The 21,544-nt window shown below is 39.6% G+C and overlaps 1 protein-coding gene across 2 annotated transcripts in view; it reads left to right on the top strand.

Moving 5' to 3' along the window:
* Window positions 1-20,304, top strand: part of LOC139468061 (sphingomyelin synthase-related protein 1-like) — a 30,248-nt gene extending 9,944 nt beyond the window's left edge. For both annotated transcript variants that reach the window (XM_071249764.1, XM_071249763.1), the window contains exons 2-5: window positions 5,082-5,711; window positions 6,276-6,393; window positions 7,472-7,622; window positions 13,662-20,304. In XM_071249764.1, the coding sequence (XP_071105865.1) occupies window positions 5,086-5,711; window positions 6,276-6,393; window positions 7,472-7,622; window positions 13,662-13,993 (1,227 nt within the window). In that variant the 5' untranslated portion in view covers window positions 5,082-5,085 and the 3' untranslated portion in view covers window positions 13,994-20,304. The remainder of the gene's footprint in view (window positions 1-5,081; window positions 5,712-6,275; window positions 6,394-7,471; window positions 7,623-13,661) is intronic.
* The last annotated feature ends 1,240 nt before the right edge of the window (window positions 20,305-21,544 follow it).

Below are 21,544 nucleotides of genomic sequence, written 5' to 3' on the forward strand. Positions count from 1 at the left end.
GAATGCTTGCTTTATCACAAGCTCTGCAAACCGGGTGTAATTCTTCTGTGAAACTAGGATGTTTCAGCAGCAGATGTTGGTTGCCACAGTAACTCTCCATCTCTTTATGCAATTACTGTTGATGCTCTTGGTCATACGTTTTCTATCTTAGCCTTCCTCGGCTAACATCCTCGGGATTGACTTTCATTTTGTGTCTGGGACAGAAATAAAATCACGATCATGTCATTCAAGGTGAATGTAGGCTTGTCCATGACATTAAGATTTGGTGTTGCAAGCTACTGTTTTGGTACTGTTTAATCAGTGTTGGTGCATTTAGTGTGTTTGAGTCTTTACTTGTGTTTATGGCACATCAAAGTGTCCTAAGTATTTCAGACCTGTGAAGATTCCAGGGTAGAAAAGGTCTTCAGCAACCCATGCTTGCTGTAAAAGGTGACCCTGCTTGTCATAAAAGGCGACTAATGGGATCGGGTGGTCAGGCTCGCTGACTTGGTTGAAGCATGTCATCGATCCCAAATGCTCATGATGTCAATCACTGGATTGTCTGGTCTTGACTCGATTATTTACAGACCGCCGTCATATAGCTGGAATATTGCTGAGTGCAGCATTAAACAAGAAACCAATAAACAACCTAAGTATTTCAACCAAGTCAGCGAGCCTGATCCTGTTAGTCGCCTCTTACGACAAGCATAGTTGCCTTTCACGGCAAGCATGAGTGCTGAAGACCTATTCTACCCCGGATCTTCACGGGTCTGGTTGTAAGAGGCTGTTATTGGTTGGGTGGTCAGACTCAGTGACTTGGTTGATAGTGTGTCATTGTACCCAGATGGCGTTGAATGTTGCTCATAATATCATACACTGGTTTGTTTGGTCCAGACTTGATTATGTACAGGCTACCGGCCTAAAGCTGGAATACTGCTGAGTGCGGCAATAAACAACAAGCACAATAATATGCTGTAGTGTGAGTGTTTGCACAGCATGCACAGGGCTTGACATTCATAGAAAATAGACACTAGCAAATAAGTCTAGAACATTAGATAGAATCTACTAGCCAAGTTTGAAACCAAAGCTTGACAGTTGTCAGATATATGATATGCACTCATTTACAGTATATAATATGGGGATATTATTAACAGAATACAATTTCTAAATAAATGAAAAGAAGTAACAAGTCAATAATATTTAATTAACGGCAACAGTTGGCACTCACGATTGATAACCGACTGGCAAACTAGTTACTTCAGTTGTAATTTTAACCAATACATTTGCCAAAGTAATTTTTTGGTAGGTGCATAATCTCTAGATATTGCACCATTCAACTACATGTAGCAGATATTTAAGTTGGTGGCAGTGATCAAATTTCACAAGCATTGATCAAGTTTGTCAGTGTTTTGTGAAGATATGTGAGCATGCAAAAAGGATTCGTGCACAGAAAGTTATCCGATATTGGCAGTTTCCATCACTTGGGTTGTTGGCTGGTAGGTCATCCTGGTAATGTTGAGTCTGTGGCTCTTGTCCACTGATGGCTCCACCCACCACTGAGACAGAAGCACATGGCCTCTCAGCCCATGGCAATCAATTACCTAGCATGGACCCAGCACTATCAATATCTGTGTATTAATCATCACAGTAGTGTTTTCTAGGAAGCTTGTGTTCAATGCAGCAGCCAGGCCTCTGTAAGTGAGAAAATCCTTCCATGTTTATGACTTAGTAATGGGATTATATCTGATGCAGGCATCACTCTTGGGCTTACTGTACCAATTGGGCTCTGTTCCACAAAGTTATCTAATATCTAATTTTCAGCTTCAAAAATATATTTAACTATTTATTTTGACTGACTCAAGGTAATTGATTAGCAAAAATCTGTAAGCCATTTAAAAAACTATGTATTGTGTCTGTCAGTTTTCTATCCATCAGGGGGGCGGTCGGGTAGCCCAGTGGTTAAAGCGTTCGCTGAAGACCCAGGTTCGATTCCTGACATGGGTACAATGTGTGAAGCCCATTTCTGGTGTGCCCCGCCGTGATATTGCTGGAATATTGCTGGAATATTGCTAAGAGCAGCGTAAAACCATACTCACTCACTCACTCACTCTATCCATCAGGTATTTTTCTAGTAAAAAAATAGCTCATATTTACTTGTTCAATATTCCAAGATATCGAAAAATAAGAGAAAGTAATATTTTGTCTGGTTTGAATTTAGAAAACTTTACTGAATATAAACATGATAAATTTAAGTTGTATAAGAAACAAACAAACAAAACATAAAGTTGTATATTTTTATATTTACGCACCAACTTCTGGAATGACAATCAAACAGTTAAACAAGACAATGTAAAAAGGTACATTTTTATTCAAACACAAATTCCAAATTGTTTTCTATTTAACATGTTTAACTTTTTTCAACTTTTGGACAAACCTAACCTTAAACTAGTAAACAGATTAGCCTGCCTGGATAGGGTTTAAGATATAATCCCAAAGTATTATTATGTAAAGTATCCATTTACACCTGATGAAATCTTATCTACCTAGTATAACAATATTAAGGCTTGGAAGTCCAACTCTATCAGTATCACAAACCTACATTTATAAGTGCAATAGCACTCTTGTTGTCCACCTGCCTAGTGTATACTGGGGACAAAGGTCAGTAAGGTCAAAGGTTGTGTGAACCATAGTTTTGTAGGCTAGTCCAAAGTTCAGGAAATGTCTCTTTATATTCATCAGCATGTTGAATGTTTGACTAAGCTATTTGTTTGATTCACAAATCTTTCTGGAATTTCCCCCAATATTTTAGTTGACAAGGCTGAGAATCACTGGTAGGTTGCATGCTGTGTTATAACCTTATCATGCTAACGGTATATATATATGTTATAACACTTGCTGGAAAAATATTTATTTAAATGATTTATGTGTTCAGGTATGATTTATGAAAAAGAAAATTTTCAAAACATGCTAAGACCATTTAACATGCACAATACCGTATTCGACATAATAAGCGCCCCGCTCTAATAAGCGCCCATGGCGATATTTGCTTATATATTGGCTAGTGAACAATCCCAATTAGCACCCCTTCCGATTGTTTAATATACACAAGACTTATATGTGTATTGTACGCACACGTGTGCTATATGAACCCTTAATTATGGCCAATTAAATTCTGGAAAAATATATCTGTCATATATAAACATTTCAGGCTGTCAGCATAAACCGCTAAATTTATCTTTCAGCTGGGTTTTTTTTCACCAGAAGAATATTCTAATAAGAGCCCCCTATTTTTAATTTTGAGAGCGCCCCGGGCGCTTATTACATCGAATAAGGTATATTTTTTTACAAAACTATTTAAGAAACATTGTACCAAAAACATTGTATTTTTCAATATGGTCAAATTAAACTTATGCAAAACAACCTTTACTACAATTAGTAAATCATTAAATTTTAACCCAAATTTTTTTTAAATGTGAAGGACTAGCACTGTTTAGAACTATTTTTTAACAAATTGTCAGGGCACCATATGGATACATTAAGTTTGATGGATGTGATTCCCACGAAGTATCATCTTTCCAAGGCAAGGGATTTAACTGACAAATGAAGCCCAGTTTCCACCCTTGCCAAGCTAGGCTGGAATTATGGAGTTATATTTTGGTTGGACTAACGAGTCTATGCATAGTCCAATCAAAATGACGTAATGAAATCGACATCCTGTGCGTAAACTGCCGTGCAGATTTCGGTCGATTGCAGGATTTGCAAAGCATGTGTACCATTAACTGAGCATCACCAAATATTTTCCATGTTTGTATTCCAACTAAACCAGCTGTTTCAATCGAGGGGGTTTATTGTGATTTCATAGCCTCTGATTGAGTCAGAATCGAGTAATTTCCAAATTCATGGTAGAATATCTTATGAACCTTTACTTATCCAACACTCAACATGTGAGCAAGTGAATAGGGCTTAATGCCACTTTAAGCAATTTGCAGAACATCGGAAATAAGCTCCACACAAAGTACCCACCAATGTGGGAAGCAAACCTGTGTCTTTGTCAAAAGAAGCCAAAGCTTTAACCACCAGGCCTCCCCCTTCCTCTGCCCTCCATTAACTCATAGCATGTTTAAGGCTTCATGTGACCATGGTGACAGGCTTTGGTTGCATAACGTATATGAACCTCCATTAACTTGCTGGGACTCCTTTTGTTCTCACTGTTACCATGATTATGTCAACCTGGTCAGCTTGCTAACTACCATTTGTATCCATCCAGAAATGGGAAAAACCCTGAGACCCCTGCCACAGCTTAAAACATTTAAGTTTAACACAACTTGTTCATCAATTGAGAAATATATGTACAGAATTTATAAATCTCTACTGCATGTACAGTTCATAGATAGGTGCCTACAAAGTATGTCATGTACATTCTACCCATTTTGTCAATTTGATATGATCATCTGACAAAACAACTGGATTATATCATAATAATTCAGAAAATATTTCTTGGCAAGAACAAATCCCAGAAAATCACAAGGAAGTCATTTTTTTATTCAGTTTTTATTCAAGGTACAAAGTCATGTTTACAACATTGAAAAAGTGCACTAATCACATTGTTAATCTGAACCCTTTTAATATATATATTATTATTAACCCCGCTTTCTGGTGTTTTGTTTAATTGCAGTGCTTACATAATATACACATAGGAACATTACTCTGGAATAATGATTTGTTGGTCCGTTACCCCACAATCCACTGTCCCTTTGGTGTGCCATAATCCTATGATCATGGGTTCTAGTCCCTGATTTGCCCTGATTATGGAGATTGGTTTGTTGGCACGATGCACATTCTTGTTGGTTCCACCAAAGCAGTAAATGTCCAAGACATGTAGTCACTTCAGGCTTTCCTCTCACATTAAAACGACATATCGTGAACTGAAATACTTTTGAAATTGGCATGAACTCACATTTTAATCATGTTAATATGGAAAATTCTTTATCTAGGCAGTTTCACATGTTTAGCATGTTTAGCTATGATTGGGAATAAATGATTTAGACGGGGTCGTTCTGCATTATACACTTATAAAGTATTGAATGGTTGTCCTATTGCAGTGTGATGACGGACGTAGTCAACTGGTCCTGTGAGGACGTGGAACAATGGCTGGAGGCAAACAACTTCACACGCTACAGACAACTGTTGTGCGAAGAGCACAAGATCGATGGATTGGCCCTGTTGTCTCTCACAGAAGACGACCTGAGACGGCCTCCCCTCAACATCCCAGTACTTGGTGATGTCAAACGACTCGTCATCAAGATCAACATTCTACATCAGGAAAATCAGGCCGAGCTCCGCAGCTTTGCACATCTTAATGGCTCAGTTGGTGACAACCGTACCAACATCTACAGCCCTCCTCGTCTCAACATCAGCAACAGCAGTGACTGGGAATATGCCCAGAGTGCCATGGGGAGCCCCAGCCTTCGAGGGAGGTGCTCCCAGAGTCTTGATCCCGAGATTTGGAAGACTGTCCTGAGTTTTGTGTATGTGTTCGCGGTGACGCTATTGACAGCACTTGTGATGGTGGTTGTCCATGACAGAGTCCCCGACATGCAGAAGTTTCCACCATTACCAGACTTCTTCTTGGATAATATGCCCTATGTGTCATGGGCGTTTGAAGCCTGCGAGTTGGTTGGGTTAACTCTTTCTTTGATGTGGTGCGCAATCCTGTTCTTCCACAAACATAGGTAGGTTTATACAAGGAAGAATACATTATCTGTCTTTGAGTCTTGTTTATGAGACATTTATGTCAAGAACTTGAGTGCTTCAGATTGCTAGGGGATCTTTGTCATTGAATATTTTGACTTCTCTGAAAAATACCAAATGACCCTCCATTTCTAAACAGTATGCCCCCCAGACGTGATTTCTAGGTTAAATGTGAAGTACCCAACAACTTATGCAGATTGTAAGAGGCAACTAGTGGATTGGATGGTCAGTTTCAGGGAATTACTTGATTGAACAATATTGGGACAATGGTCCTAATGTCAATCACTGGTCATCTTCCTGAGGCAAGGGAGTTAACTGACTATAAAAGTCCCGTTTCCACCTTTGCCGAACTAGGTTGGAGAAAAAGTTTGCTGGTATACAACAGTGAATGGTGTTAAGCAGCAATCAAATCTGAACAATTTGTATGCGAGTCCTTCGACCAATTCTACTGAAACCATTTTTAAACATGAGTCACTTGTCAAGATCTGTCTGAAGCTTGATGATGGAGTAGTCAATTGATGTTATTATTTCTCTGTTTCTACAAGATTCATCTTGATGAGGAGGATGTTTTCATTGGCGGGCACTATCTTCCTGCTGCGATGTATAACAATGTTCATCACCTCGCTGTCTGTACCCGGAGCACACCTTCAGTGTAGTGGCAAGGTAGGCCCATGACGTTCATGCAGGGATTTACATTATATGAATAATTACTCATGACGAGGTCAATGTGCCAAAACAAGGACCCAATAACCCGACCCCTGAGGTGGTCTGACCATACCGAGGCTGCAGCCCGCTCAGAGCACCAAAGGGGTAGGATCCGTGGGTCCTTGTTTGGGCTTTTTTTTATCTCATCAAGAGTAATCATTTGTTTTGTTGGACCGAAGTTCACTTTAAAGTTTATGAAGTCTTTAAACTGCCCTCTGTTTCATTACAGTAACTAAGCTGCGAACCGTAAAATGTTTGTACCAGACGCCTTTTTGTTTTCTAGCAGACGTGTCAATATTCATGACGTGACAGGTCAATACTGATCATGAGTCAATATTCGATGTCTACATGGAATTATATTGTTTCGTCACGTGGTACAGGTTAACCAATGGAATTGCAAGATTCTTAATAGAGGTATAACAATATGGGTTGTTGACCTATCTCAAGGAGTGTATAAGGGATGCAGCTAACACAGAGAGGCTTCTGTCAGAGTATAAGATCTGATAATGAGATTGATCTATCCTGTCAACCAGCAGTATTAAGATTAATACTTGATATAATAATTGGGATCTGTGGGAAACCACATGATTGCCGTAAGAGGCAACTATGCATGTCGTAAGAGACGACTAGCGGGATCGGGTGGTCAGGCTCGCTGACTTGGTTGTTGCATATCGTCATATCCCAATTGGGTGGATTGGTGCTCATGATGTCAATCACTGTGTCTGGTCCAGAATAGATTATTTGCAGACCGTCGTCTTATAGACATGATAAATGGGATATTGCTAAGTGTTGCGTTAAACAACAAACAAACAAATTATATCTACCATGACCATGACTACAGGCTGGCAATACATCACTTGTCTTTGAATGATGTCACAGCAGTGTGATATCAGTCGTATCATTCACTGGTTTATCTGTCAAACTGCTATGATATATGGAATATTGATGACTGCGTCATATGTATAAACAAACAAACAAGAACAGCTCTAAAAAGTTGGGTTCCCCCTCTACCACCAGTTGTGTTTCTTACCCTCAGACTTATGGCAGCTTTTGGACGAAGTTGGAGAGAGCTTTTGAGATCTGGAAAGGATGTGGTATGACCCTGCAGGGAGTCCGGACCTGCGGAGACTACATGTTCAGTGGACACACGGCCATCATCACTCTTCTTAACTTTTTCATCACTGAATGTGAGTGTGTACTTAAAGCCTTATTAACTATCTTTGGCAGTTGCCCACTTGCAAGGTTATTGAACATTGAAGTCCTTCTTAGCAGCCAAACTAACCTGGCCTCCATATCAGAGTCCCCTGATCTATAGGGGGCAAAGCATGTCAATAATGTATGTAGTGAAATGCTTCACTTCATGTGTACCAACGCCGAAGACCCGGGTTCGATTCCCAACATGGTTACAATGTGACTGACTCTGTGATGACTTGTGTACCAATGAAGTAACTCTGTCTCTGTGTTTGCTCTTACTGACGGGGATGGTCATCGTCCCGAGGCAAGGGAGTTAACTGACTCAAAGTTTCCACCCTTGCCAAAAAGTGGCTATTACGAGTTATGTCCCTTCAATGATCAATCAGATTCCACCTCTCATATCGCTTGCATTTGTTTCAAACAAAATGGTGGTGCCCAGTCAAGACAATCTGATCGATGATCAAGATATATATTGTTTTAAAATGGGTCTTATTTCACGAAGTGCAGAAAAGTTATGTGAGCACCTTGATTATAAAATACTGAAAAGATTTGCAAAATATCTGTTGTTGCCAGTTGACAGTACAAGTCAAATCCTGCAAATCCTGCAGTCGACTTAAATCTGCCAGTTGAAATCCATGTTCTTTACAAACCGGGTTGTCGACTTCATTGTGCGATTTTGATTAGACAATGCATATACTTGTTAGTGCAGCCAAGATATACCGGGGGTAACTCCATAATTGCAGGCTAGTTTGGCAAGGGTGGAAACTGGACTTAATAGTCAGTTCCCTTGCCTCGGGAAGATGGGGTTGGTTCACAAGACAAAAAATTGCTGGTTTGCAGCACCTTTGATCTCACCTCCATACCTTGATAAAATTCTCATTAAAATGCAAATGGCTGATATTATCATGATTATATTTCCATCTGAAATGAAAATTTAATATTCATTGAACATGGTTGGATATGCATCTCATCCCAAAAGTGCACTTCTCAGTGCAGATATTTGTACAAAACTGTTGTTTAATTTCTTGGTTCCCAATTTTTTTCCAAACCTAAAGGCTTGGTTGGTGTTGAAATAGAAATATAATTTAAAAAAACAACAATGTGAATACCAAAAGCAATTTTCAGGTGAAAAGAAAGAAAAAGAGGGTTCCTTCCCCCAAGTCACCATGATTGAGATATTATTTCCCATTCAAAATTGACCTATTTTGAAGTTTATTTCATTATTGAAGAAACAAATTCAGTAAGGAAAATTTAATTACCGTACGTTTGATCCATAAAGCAACTTGTTAAAAAAACTAGATGTTAGTTTGGCTGCAGTATAGTATGACTGACATGTGTTCGAGAGTATCTCTATGTCGACATGTTTTCAGCAGGTATGTAAACAGGTTAATGTGAGCAAACAAGCAGCAAATAACGTATGCTGAGCCATCACCATGCCATTGAATGTGAGAGCTTTACAAATGGTGAACACATGTTGGCAGAAGGTAATGCTGGAGGAGTGCACTCCCTTTGCCCTTTGTGATCCCATGGCAACAGCTGTGGAGGATGATTCAGTGAATTTCAGACTATAGTTCATATGTCACTCTCTGTGTTGTGGTATTCAGAGGGAAATAGAAACATGTGCTGCGGTCATTGTGTTTAACTAGACTTCATAGCACGATGGCTTGTGTTTCCCTGAAGTCTTTGTCATCTGTTTTCTTTAATTTTATTCATTTGAAAATAAAATCTTTCAGAAGAGCATTTGGAGTAGGTTGGGTGTCTCTGTGTGAGAAATTTATTGCATAAGGGATCAGAATGATTATTAGTACTTGCACTTATGAATTTGAAGCTTTGTGTTGAATTAAGGTTGATTCTGTTGAAGGCCTGATGTATGCTCTCTGCAGATGATAGCTCTATACAATGTGTACATTGACATGAAGCAATTTGTTCTAATTTCTAATGCTCCAGTGATTACCTAATTCGCTGACAGTAGGCTCCTGTAGGCACCTATCAGAGCATGTTATATACTTCTTAAAAGAAGTTAAGGACTAATTTATTTCATATTACTATAGTTAATCTGCCTTCCAGATGTTTTTACAAATGTTAAACTACCCGTGAAGATCCGGGGTAGAATACATGTTCAGCAACCCATGCTTGCTGTAAAAGCCAAATATGCTTGTCTAAGAGATGACTAACGGGATCGGATTGTCAGGCCCGCTGACTTGGTTGATGCATGTCATCGTATCCCAATTGCATGGATCAATGCTCATGATGTTGTCTGGTCCAGACTCAATAATTAGCAAACCGCTGTCATATAGCTGGAATATTGCTGAGTGTGGCATTAAACAGCAAACATGAAACAAAAAAACTAGCACAAATGTTAAAGATTCAAATGTTTCAAAAATATGAATGAAGCCCTTACCAACAGAACCACCTTCAATACTCCACAGTCTGGTACAGATGCTGTTCCTCCACACTTGCTAATGTAGACTTGCTACCTGTAATCATTTTCAGGTAATACATATGCAATAACTCCAGGAGAAAATTATTTGCAAAGTAATTATTCACTGGTCGTGAAATTATAGGTTAGAGATGTTAGAGATGGATCATTATTATTGTACAGATGTGGGCAGAATAGGAAAGTTATCAATAGAAATATTTTGGTCTATTTGAACATGATTAAGGTGGTCAGATTAATCCAACATATCAGGAAGAGTCTTTTTACTGTTGATGTGTTTAACATGGTGAAAAAGTTATTATAATTTGTGTAATTGTCATGATATTATTGTATTGTATTTGTTTAATCAATTTTATTTTAATATTATCAACTTCTGTCCCTTTGCACTGGATCACCCTCATCATTTTTATTGTGGTCTTTAGTTTAGTGTATATATCAGTGTCATAATGACTCATAACACAAGTAGACCCATGAAGATTCAGATTAGAATTGGACCCCCTCCGTGGTCTAATGGTAGAGCGTCCGCCTGGTTCGATCCCCAGCCGCGTCATACCAAAAGACGTTAAAAGATGGTACTTGTTGTTACCCTGTCTGGCACTCGGCATTAAGGGGCTAAAACAAGGACTGGTCCGCTCGGAGTCAGTATACTGTGTCTGAGTGGGGTATTCATGTTAAACTGTGGCATGGTATCTCAGTGTGCTAGCACTATAAATTGGCATCAGTCCGGGCTAGTACAAGCAGCCATACACACACACATGCATGCACGTCGCTATATAAGTGCAATAATCTTGGACGCGACGTTGAACCCCATTTCACCTCACCGTGGTCTAATGGTAGAGCGTTCGCCCGGAGCTGCGTCATACCAATAGACGTTCAAAGATGGTACTTGTTGTTATCCTGTCTGGTGCTCGGCATTAAGGGGCTAAAACAAGGACTGGTCCGCTCGTAGTCAGTATACTGTGTCTGAGTGGGGTATTCATGTTTAACTGCGGCATGGTATCTCAGTGTGCTAGCACTGTAAATCGGCATCAGTCCAGACTAGTACAAGCAGCTACACACACACACATACATATAAGTGCAATAATTACCTCACCTCGCCAGATTAGAATTGGTTTTCAGAAACCCATGATTGCCGTAAGAGGCAACTATGCATGTCGTAAGAGACGACTAGCGGGATCGGGTGGTCAGGCTTGTTGATTTGGTTGATGCATGTTATCGTATCCCAATTGATCGATGCTCATGATGTCATTAAACAACAAACTAACAAAAAACATACAACAAGTAAGGGGCAATTATTATGGAAGAGTCAGTTTTAACATACATTTTGTGATCTTCAAGGTCACAAATAGGATTTGAAAAAGTTTGCTAGAAAAGGACATTTGTGTTTTGCGAGGTTACTTTTTTAGAATAACTGCCTGAGGGTTCGTGTTAATTCATGATGTTGGGGCATGTCCTATAGAAGTGTTTGACTCTCCACCAAATGTATCCTTCTTTGCGTCGCGTCTGGCGGATTGTTACAAAAACTGATTTCTTTTCTTTGAGACACATGACCTACTGTAGAGATTGTCCTAACAAGCAGTTATGGTCCTGTATTCTAAAGATGCTCTTTGTATTCTAAAGACGCTTGATGGCTGAAAATAGGCCAGCACCTCTTCCAACTCACTGTCAGTGTGTGAACATGGATGTGTCACTGTGAATGAAGAACGCCCTAACCAACAGTAGACATCTGTTAAATGGGATTAAAACCCTGGAAATTGGGGGGTTGGGGGAGAGCTGCATTCAAATTCTTTTCCTGACTGTTCTGTTGTCATGGAAGCATATGACATCTTCCATTGTAACATGGTGTCATATTGCAGACAGAGTACTTCTCGCAGCTTTTTGAGAACGCTTAGGAAAGGGGTGCAATTTAAAATGTGACTTTTAATGAGTCACAGTATGGCATTTATTATAAATGTATCCGTTCTCTGGCAACCAAAGTTTGTTTCAAGGTGTCAATAGCAATAATCTGACTGTGGTTGCTGTAAATCCCTCACACAATATTTCACCAAAATTAATGTAAACAATATTGAATGAAATTTTGAATAAAATTACATAAATATATCACAAAAATACGTCCAGATATACATTGAACACGATTTTATAACCAGGTAGTATAATAATGGGATTAAATTGCAAATTTCAGTTCCGGTTTGTTGACTGGTATTTGGTGTTATGCGCTCTCGGTGATCAGCTGAAGATTTGTTTTGAGACTGGGGAAAAACATTTAGTCAAATGTTAAACTTGAGTTTATTAAAAATGTAAGTAAATTTTGGGAGCCATACGTTACCGCGCACTACAACCAAGTTTGCGCTATATTGAAGGGCGCAATAGTGAGCTGGTGAGGAAACACCGTATTTACTATGTTTATCTCCTAATCGTCATCAGAACAGTCTGCAACTTAGCAACTTGTAATATGCCGAGTTAGCATATCTAGTAAATGTCTTTTGGTCTCGTCATGTCATTAAGATAATGGTGCATACATTCAGACAAACAATGTGCTGTAAAAGTCCCTGAGACAGATTGGGCAGTCTCACACAAAGGTTTTTGGCACACTGGAGATGCACATATATTAATTAGTTTATTGACATGTTGACAGCATGTCCATCTGTGGCGAGTTCTGAGGTGGAACTATCTTTTCAGTAATCTGTTGCCATGGTAATCTGCTTCAGATACACCAAACTGGTTTTTGTGTGTTTTTATGTTCTTTTCTTCATGTGAATTAGGGGGCACGGGTGCCACAATTCGCTGTACAGAGTTGCATCCCTTTGGCACGCCAGAAACCTATGATTGTGGGTTCGAATCATGGTTCGTCAAGATTATGTTTCTAGGTTTGTCAGCACCATACCCATGCTCGTGGGTTTCATCGAAGTGGTAAACGTCTGAGACCTGCATTACTTCGGTTTTTCCTCCCACATTAAGCTGACATGCCGCGATATAACTGGAATACTGTTAAAAGCAGCGTTAAACCCAACTCACTCATTCACTCATGTGAAGATAGGAAGATGTGGCATTCTAAGCAATTCGTTGAATAAGCCCTGTTGCAACTGTTTCAGACATTACTAAAGGCCTGTCTTGCACACATTGTGTTATGGCCTCATCTAGATGCTGGTGATTAAAATGCATGTTTAATTGACAATTAATGGTGATTAATTCAGAAATAGAAAAAAATACTGTATTTGCCATAATAAGCACCATCACACTTTGACATGGTCTAAAATACTATTAGTAGTTACTAGGCAACTACATACCTCTTCTATGCTTCTGTAAGAAAACCTGCAATAGACACAAGAAAGTACTGACTGTCATATAAATCTTTGGTGTTATGTGGGAGCGCTTACAAAGATTATTTACATATTGGTCTGGAAGTTGGTGATGGTGCACTCATTACAGCAGAGCTCTTATTAGCATGATTAGGGCAAATACGGTAATTGTAATTTGGGGTTGTCAAGAGAATGTAGTCATTTTAACTCTCAATTTAAGGAGATGCTTATGTAGCCTCATCTTGAAACTTTGGAGCTAAATACATGTAATCTTGATATGAACCTGTTTGTTTCAGATACACCCCAACAGAAGGCCTACCTTCTTCACATGATGTCATGGGTGCTGAATGTCTTCGGCATATTCTTCATCTTGGCCGCCCACGAGCACTACTCCATTGACGTGTTCATCTCCTTCTACCTCAGCTCCCGGCTGTTCATGTACTACCACACCCTCGCCAACAACCGTTCACTCATGCAGCAGGACGCTGAGCGCACCCGAGTTTGGTTCCCCATGTTTTCATTCTTCGAGTCCAAGTGCGACGGGGTGGTGCCCAACCAGTTCGAGTGGCCATTACCTAGCCCCTACACGATCTTTCAATATTTTCAGAACAAACTGAAAGTGTCCTGATACTTTACTCAAACATTGCTAGATGTTTACGAGATTGTTCCTGTATCAAACAAGAGGACATGCATAATATATGAAAATACATGATTTCATATATATGTTTTCAGGTTTTGTTGGAAATAATAACATTTAAAAACTTTGTCACAACAAAAGAATACTGTGACATTATGTAGATAACATTAGGTTGGATTTCAGGAGAGTTTTTTATTTATATTTAAGTTTAACGTACAAGGAGACATATTCAGATATTCTGAACATTTTTTATGGGAATTTGTACATATTTTTCCAAGCCATGACATGTTAAACTTGTTGAAGAAATATCAATTTCAAGACAGTTTCATGCTAAGTTCATTCCATGTCACAATTTGACAGTGCTGAGATCTAAGTACTTCTAATAAGTTACCAACAGTTGGTCGATTGCTTTATATATTCCTTCAGTTATAAAACAATATCAAATTGGCATGAAAAATCATTCCCTAGGAATAAGATGGTTTGTCATAAATTTAATGATACATGAACCATACCTTGACTCAGGCATGGCAACACACCTGTCATGCTACAATGCACCATCTTTGATAAATGCATCAATGTACTTAGTATTAAAACCTCGGCTGTAAATGATCATTGAACTCAGATGTGTTGGACCGTGGGCGTGGTTCTTCAAATGAGATGTTGGCAGAGATTGTCCTGCTGTGGGACATAGTTCAAATGAACATTTCTGTAGGTTGAAGAACAGACCCTTGTACATGTTGTACAGACTGTAGAGGGAAATCGTGTCAACTCAAACACCATGAACTTGACATTAAATTTTAGATTATATATCTTCATGATCCCAGTGGAATCGTCATCTGCTGCTCTAATGTGGGCAGTGTGGTCTGATGTGGACACCATGGTCTAATATTGCTACTTTGGTGTGATGTGGACACCATGGTCTAATATTGGTACTTTAGTGTGATATGGACACTATGGTCTAATATGGGTGCTTTGGTGTGATATGGACACTATGGTCTAATATGGGTACTGTGGTGTGATATGGACACTATGGTCTAATATGGGTACTGTGGTGTGATATGGACACTATGGTCTAATATGGGTACTATGGTGTGTGATATGGACACTTATGTCTAATATGGACAATATGGTCTAATATGGACATGATGGTCTAATGTGAGTAATGTGGTGTGATATGGACACTATGGTTCAATATCAGCACTATGGTCTGATATGGACACTGTGGTCTAATATGGACTCTTTGGTCTAATATGGGTACTATGGTCTAATATGGGTACTATGGTCTAATATGGACACTATGGTTTGATATGGGTACTATGGTATGATACAGACACTATGGTCTAATATGAACACTATGGTCTAATATGGACACTATGGTCTAATATGGACACTATGGTCCGATATGGACACTACATTCTTGTGTGAGTACTTTGGTCTAATAGTGTCTCTACAGTCGAATATGGACACACTGGTTTGATGTAAATACCATGGTTTAATGTGGACATTGTGGTCTAATTTGAGTACTCAAACTACAGATAACATGACATTCATGTTACAATCCCTAGGTATTTGAGTCAACAATGTTCCAGAGCTGTTGTTAAATAATATGAGGCTTATAGCTTTCTTTCATTCATAACTTCCAATGCTGATCATGCTGATGTGTATGGGTGTACCAGTATGCATTTTGAAAATTGATAGGTGAAACTGAAAAATTAAGCAAGGCCATATCATGGAATGCTTTGTCACCCAAAATATTGTTTTATTGCATTTATGACAAATAGCAATCTCTACACACACTGCCAGAAGTTATTGCTAATAAATGGGGCCAAATCTGGCACAATGTCATGGCAAAGTGAAGTTGTCTTCTACCTTGGAATGACATTAAAACCTTGTGAGTGGCAGTGCTTGCATACTTAATAATCAAGGGTATTCTGTTTCCATTCAGTTACCGTATTTAACGTAATATGCGCCCCACTCTTTAAGCGCCCATGGCAATATTTGCTAATATATTGGCTAGTGAACAATCCCAATTAGCACCCGATCCGATTGAGCAATATACGCAAGACTTATTCATTTGTGTATAATACGCACTCTTGTGTTATATGCACCCTTAATTATGGGCAATTAAATTCTGGAAAAATAGATCTGTCGTGTATAATATGCATAGACTTTGCTTTTATATCATTTCAGGCTGTCAGCATAAACCACGAAATTTGCGATCTTTCAACTCTGCTTTTTTTTTTTTCACCAAAATTTTATTCCAATATTAGCCCCCTATTTCTAATTTTGAGAGCGCCCTGGGTACTTATTACGTTGAATACGGTAGGACAACTATCTGGCCCCAGTCACCACCACAGGTTCATTTAGAGCCTATTTACCATCCAATCAAATTACATGCCTGAGCGAAGTTAGTGATGAGAGAGATGAGGATGAGGATGTGACTTCCGAAACAAACCTTTGGTGACAGGGGGATCAGGCTATTATAACAGTTAAGAAAATGGAAATATTCTAAAGCATTGGTTGTTTAAATCATCATTTCTATTGCCAAAACAAAATCATATGAAGCAGACATTGTATTAAGATGAGTTCAGTGTGTGCCCAGTTGTTTTTGAAAAAAGTTATTAGTTCTCATCACTTTTGTTTTCAGAGATTTTTTTTTGGAAAAAGTCGAACCTCTTTCCTCACTTTTGAGAAAAAGGTATCTGAAAAACGTTTTAGTGCAGCCTAATGGACTTGATAATGGAAACTGTAGTCCGTGTTACTGCTGGATATGTGATATCATTGCTTTGTTTCATCATGCTTGCCTTCCTTGTACAGATTTCTATTTTGTATACTTGTCATTGTATTTATGCACTTTGCCTTTACGAACAAAAGTTGGAATGGCTGTTCTGAACGTGTATGCATTATTTGTCATGTGTTTTGTCCATAAACATGATGGATGTTAATTAGTTTGACATATAAATGTTGTACATATAAGAACTGTGTAACATTATAAGCTTATCGTGATTGAAGAATATCCCCAGAGTCAAAGCCATGTTGGATTATGAAATGCAGGTTTGGGGCTGGTGCAAGACAGAGGAACGTTTCTTCAAGTATTATTCATATCCATATACACTACTCAAAAGAAGTTAAAGACCACATTATTTTTTCATGTTACTATAGTTAGTCTGTCATGACATGACATGACAGATTAACCTTATATGAAAATATCGAGTGTTCTTTAACTTTTTTTGAGTAGTATATATACTACTGTCAGTAAATAAGGGAATGGCACACTATTGTAACTGTAATTCAGATGATGGTCTATTATGAGTGTGTTCATTATGTTTATTGAAACAAGCTTGACATTTGTATGCAGTGAAGAAAAAATGAATAGTTTTTGTAGGAGTGAGTAAGTTGCGTTTAAGGCCGCTTTTAACAGTATTCCAGCCTTATCTCGGTGTGTCAGCTTAATGTGGGAGGAAAACCCGAAGTGATGCAGGTCTCAGACGTTTAACACATTGGTGAAACCCACGAGCACGGGTATGGTGCTGACAAACCTAGAAACATAATCTTGACGATTCATGATTTGAACCCACAATCATAGGTTTCTGGCGTGCCCAAGGGACGCAACTCTGCACAGAGAATCGCAGTGAAGTGGTGATGTTGTTCTATTAACATACTGTTATGCAAAATACTGTTCAAACTGGCAGTGTGCCAACCTCATTGTATGACCATAAGTATTGTGGTGTACCGATATTTCGGCGAATTATTACAGTTTGGAGGTACCTTGTATGTGTTACATGTATATTGAATTTTAAGGAATGTAATTAATACTTAAACCATGAAGATCCGGGATAGAATAGGTCTTCAGGAACCCATGCTTGCCGTAAGAGGCAACTAACGGGATTGGGTGGTCAGACTCGCTGACTTGGTTGATGCATGTCATCAATCCCAATTGCGTAGATCGATGCGCATGATGTCAATCACTGGATTGTCTGGTCAAGAATCCATTTTTTACAGTCCGCCGTCATATAGCTGGAATATTGCTGAGTGGTGTTAAACAACAAACAAACATTAAAACTTCACTACAACTGTGTGGGTATTACAACGGATTGTCTGTTGATAGTTTGTTTCACATCAAGTGTTTCCATCGCAGATAAAATGGATGTGTAAAAGCTGTTATGTTTCTGGTGCTAAGTTTGTGGAACAGAGCTTCCAGTTCAAAGTATCTGGGATGTAATTGGGCAGTGGCCTAGTGGTTAAATCTTTTCTTGTCATCCCAAACGTCCTGGTTCCCCTCTTGGGTACCATGTGTAAAACCCATCTCTGGTGTCCCATGCTGTGATAGTGCTGGAAAATTGATAAAAGTGACATAAAACCCATCTCACTCACTCCCTCCCTCACATATATATGTTATCTCGATCTCCATTACAGTGCAATCCCTTAAAGGAAGCCAGTGACTGATGCCAAAAGGCAGGAAGACCTACAGTTACACATGACCTAAGTATGTCACAATGCAAATCCCTTTTTGCAGACGCCAGTGTTATGACGACCAGTACAAAGTCTTGATTGGATATATCCCCCCTAAATAAACCAAGTAATTTGAAAACACTCAATTAATGTCTTTCATTGTATCTCATCTTGAGATTAGAACAACCTGTTCGTCTCAAGAGGCAAGTCAGACTCGTTGACCTGGTGGATAGCATGGCAACATACCTCTGACACCAAGGCGTGCTACTCATTATATCAATCACCGGTGAAGATCTGGGGTAGAATAGGTCTTCAGCAACCCATGCTTGCCGTAAAAGGCGACTATGCTTGTTGTAAAAGGCGACTAACGGGATCGGGTGGTCAGGCTCGCTGACTTGGTTGATTCATGTCATCAATCCCAATTGCATGGATTGATGCTTATGATTTTAATCACTGGATTGTCTGGTCCAGACTCGGTTATTTACAGACCGCCATCATATAGCTGGAATATTGCTGAGTGCGGCGTAAAACAAGCAACCAACCAACGAATCACTTGTTCGTCTGGTCCAGATTTGATTATATTCACAAGATGCCATCTTAATTGGAATAGTGCTGAGTGAGCGTTAAACAACAAACAAACAAACAAATTTATATTTGTATCAATTAAGCAGGTAACTGAATTATAGCTATTGGTAAGAATACTTCAGCATCACTGTGGTTCATGTGTATTGGTTTTGTGTAATAATGAACAATAATAGCTGATGTATGTCACTAAGAAACAGCTCCTCTTTGTACAGACTGCTTCCTGATGTCCAAATATATCCTAAGATTTACATCATATATATATATTTTATATGTGCATGTCACTTGACCTATAATATTGACTCCCACTGGACAGATTCCTGCACAACGCTGTATAAAACATGGGCGACGTTTAATGTATTGGTTAGCCACCTAACTCATCTTTTTGTATTTACCTACTTTTTCATATATATTTTTAGTTGTAAGTTATAACTGATTCTTCTCAGTGGAAAGATATAAATATATTAATTATATGCTGCCTTTATAGAATGAAGAAACTTTGTCACCAACCTTTTTGTTCTATTCACATTTATGGAACGCAAACCGCAATAGAAACGTCGCCATGGATAGATATATGAGAAACCTTATTTGTCCAAAAACTGTAAACATACTTTGAGACATATTAAAAAGATGACACTTGGCAAAACTGATCATCAAGGTTGAAACTAAAGTGTCAAATGTTCGTAAAGTGAAACACAACACCAGTCTCTGAGAAAATGGCATCACAAGTCAGTATCTCATGTGTCCGCCATGACTATTGATGACTGTGGTGCAACGTTGATACATGGAATGGATGAGGCGGTTGATGAAGGCCATAGGCACTTGAGCCCACACCCTGAGGAACGCCTGACGCAGTTCAGCTGCAGTTGTCGGCCTTGGTCGGACATCATTCAGCCATCTTTGAATCTTGTCCCACAGGTGCTCAATAGGATTTAAATCAGGACTGAGGGCAGGCCACTGAATGGTTCTGATACCATTCTGCTGGAGGAGACCGCCTCCGTGGTCTAGTGGTAGAGCGTCCGCCCGGTGAGCGGAAGGTCCGGGGTTCTATCTCCGGCCGCGTCTTACCAAAAGACGTTAAAAGATGGTACTTGTTGTTACCCTGTCTGGCGCTTGGCATTAAGGGGCTAAAAAATGGACTGGTCGGCTCGGAGTCAGTATACTGTGTCTGAGTTGGGTATTCATGTTAAACTGCGGCATGGTATCTCAGTGTGCTAGCACTATAAATCAGCATCAGCCCGGACTAGTACAAGCAGCCACACACACACACACACACACACGTGCATGCACGTCGCTATATAAGTGCAATAATCTTGGACGCGACGTTAAACCCCATTTCACCTCACCTCTGCTGGAGGAAGTCCCTTGTTGCTCTGGCAGTGTGGGCACAGACGTTATCATGCTAAAACTCGTTGTTGTGGCGTGCCAAATTAGGTATGGCTTGTGGTCTCAAGACTTGATCAATGGACCAAACTGCTGTGACACCATTGCCTCTCCTTGGACCGATGTTCTGGAAGACCACAGGGCCGACACTCTGTGAAAGACCAATTCCACCCCACACCATGATGCTCAGACCACCCCATGAGTCTCTCTCAACAACACAAGCATCCAAATACCGTTCCCCATAGCGTAACCAGACTCTCTCTCTGCCATCTGCTGTTGAACTCTGCGGCCATCTGCGGCTCGACTGAGAAAGGACTCTTCTCCACTGCTGGTGGCACCAATGCTGGTGCTGTGTTGTCGATTGAAGACGGTCTGGGCAATGACATGGTGTCAGAATGATTCCTCGGTGTGGCCTGTCACAGTGGAGGTGTCTGCGCATCAATCATTGACGCATGCTGTTAGCACTAATGTGTCGCGGGTGTGTCCCCATGGTCTGTCAAGCAGTTTCCACGGCAGTAACAAAGCATTCGTGAAGATGTTGTCGCACAATCTGATGATCCTGACGTCGAGTGGTGACTCTGGGTCTTCTACTGCGTGGTCGGTCATCTGTAGTGTTTGTGGTCTGGTACCGTTGCTGGAGCCTGTGTATGGTCCTTACGTGGACTTGAAATGCATGGGCTACTTACCGGGTGGTTTGTCCAGCTTGCAATAGTTCAAGGGCTTGGTGTCGCTGATTTCTTCTCAATCTTGGCATGTGGTAGTAATTCAATAACGAATGAATGTTATCCGATCTGGGTGGATTTTTATAGGGCAAGAAACGGCATGTGCATTTCAATTTGCACGGAACTCACGTTACCATGGCCGTTGCCGTGATGCGTTTGGGCGATCGGTTTTATTGTCATATGCTTTGTTTCATCAAATTTCATTTTGCCGGACAAGGTGTAATGTTAAATTTTAGAAACTTTGACAAACATTACCCAGATATTTAAATGACAACTTTTCATGCAATGTTACTTGGGGTGACGTTTCTTTTGTAGTTCAGTATATTATCAAACACGGGGGAAAGCTCTGATTAAAATAATGGATTTGTATCCCTTCTGTTTTTGACACCCCTCTCTCTATGTA

The sequence above is a fragment of the Haliotis cracherodii genome, unplaced genomic scaffold (assembly GCF_022045235.1).
Source record: "Haliotis cracherodii isolate W230 unplaced genomic scaffold, xgHalCrac1.p SCAF_2, whole genome shotgun sequence".
In the NCBI taxonomy this organism is placed as follows: domain Eukaryota; kingdom Metazoa; phylum Mollusca; class Gastropoda; order Lepetellida; family Haliotidae; genus Haliotis; species Haliotis cracherodii.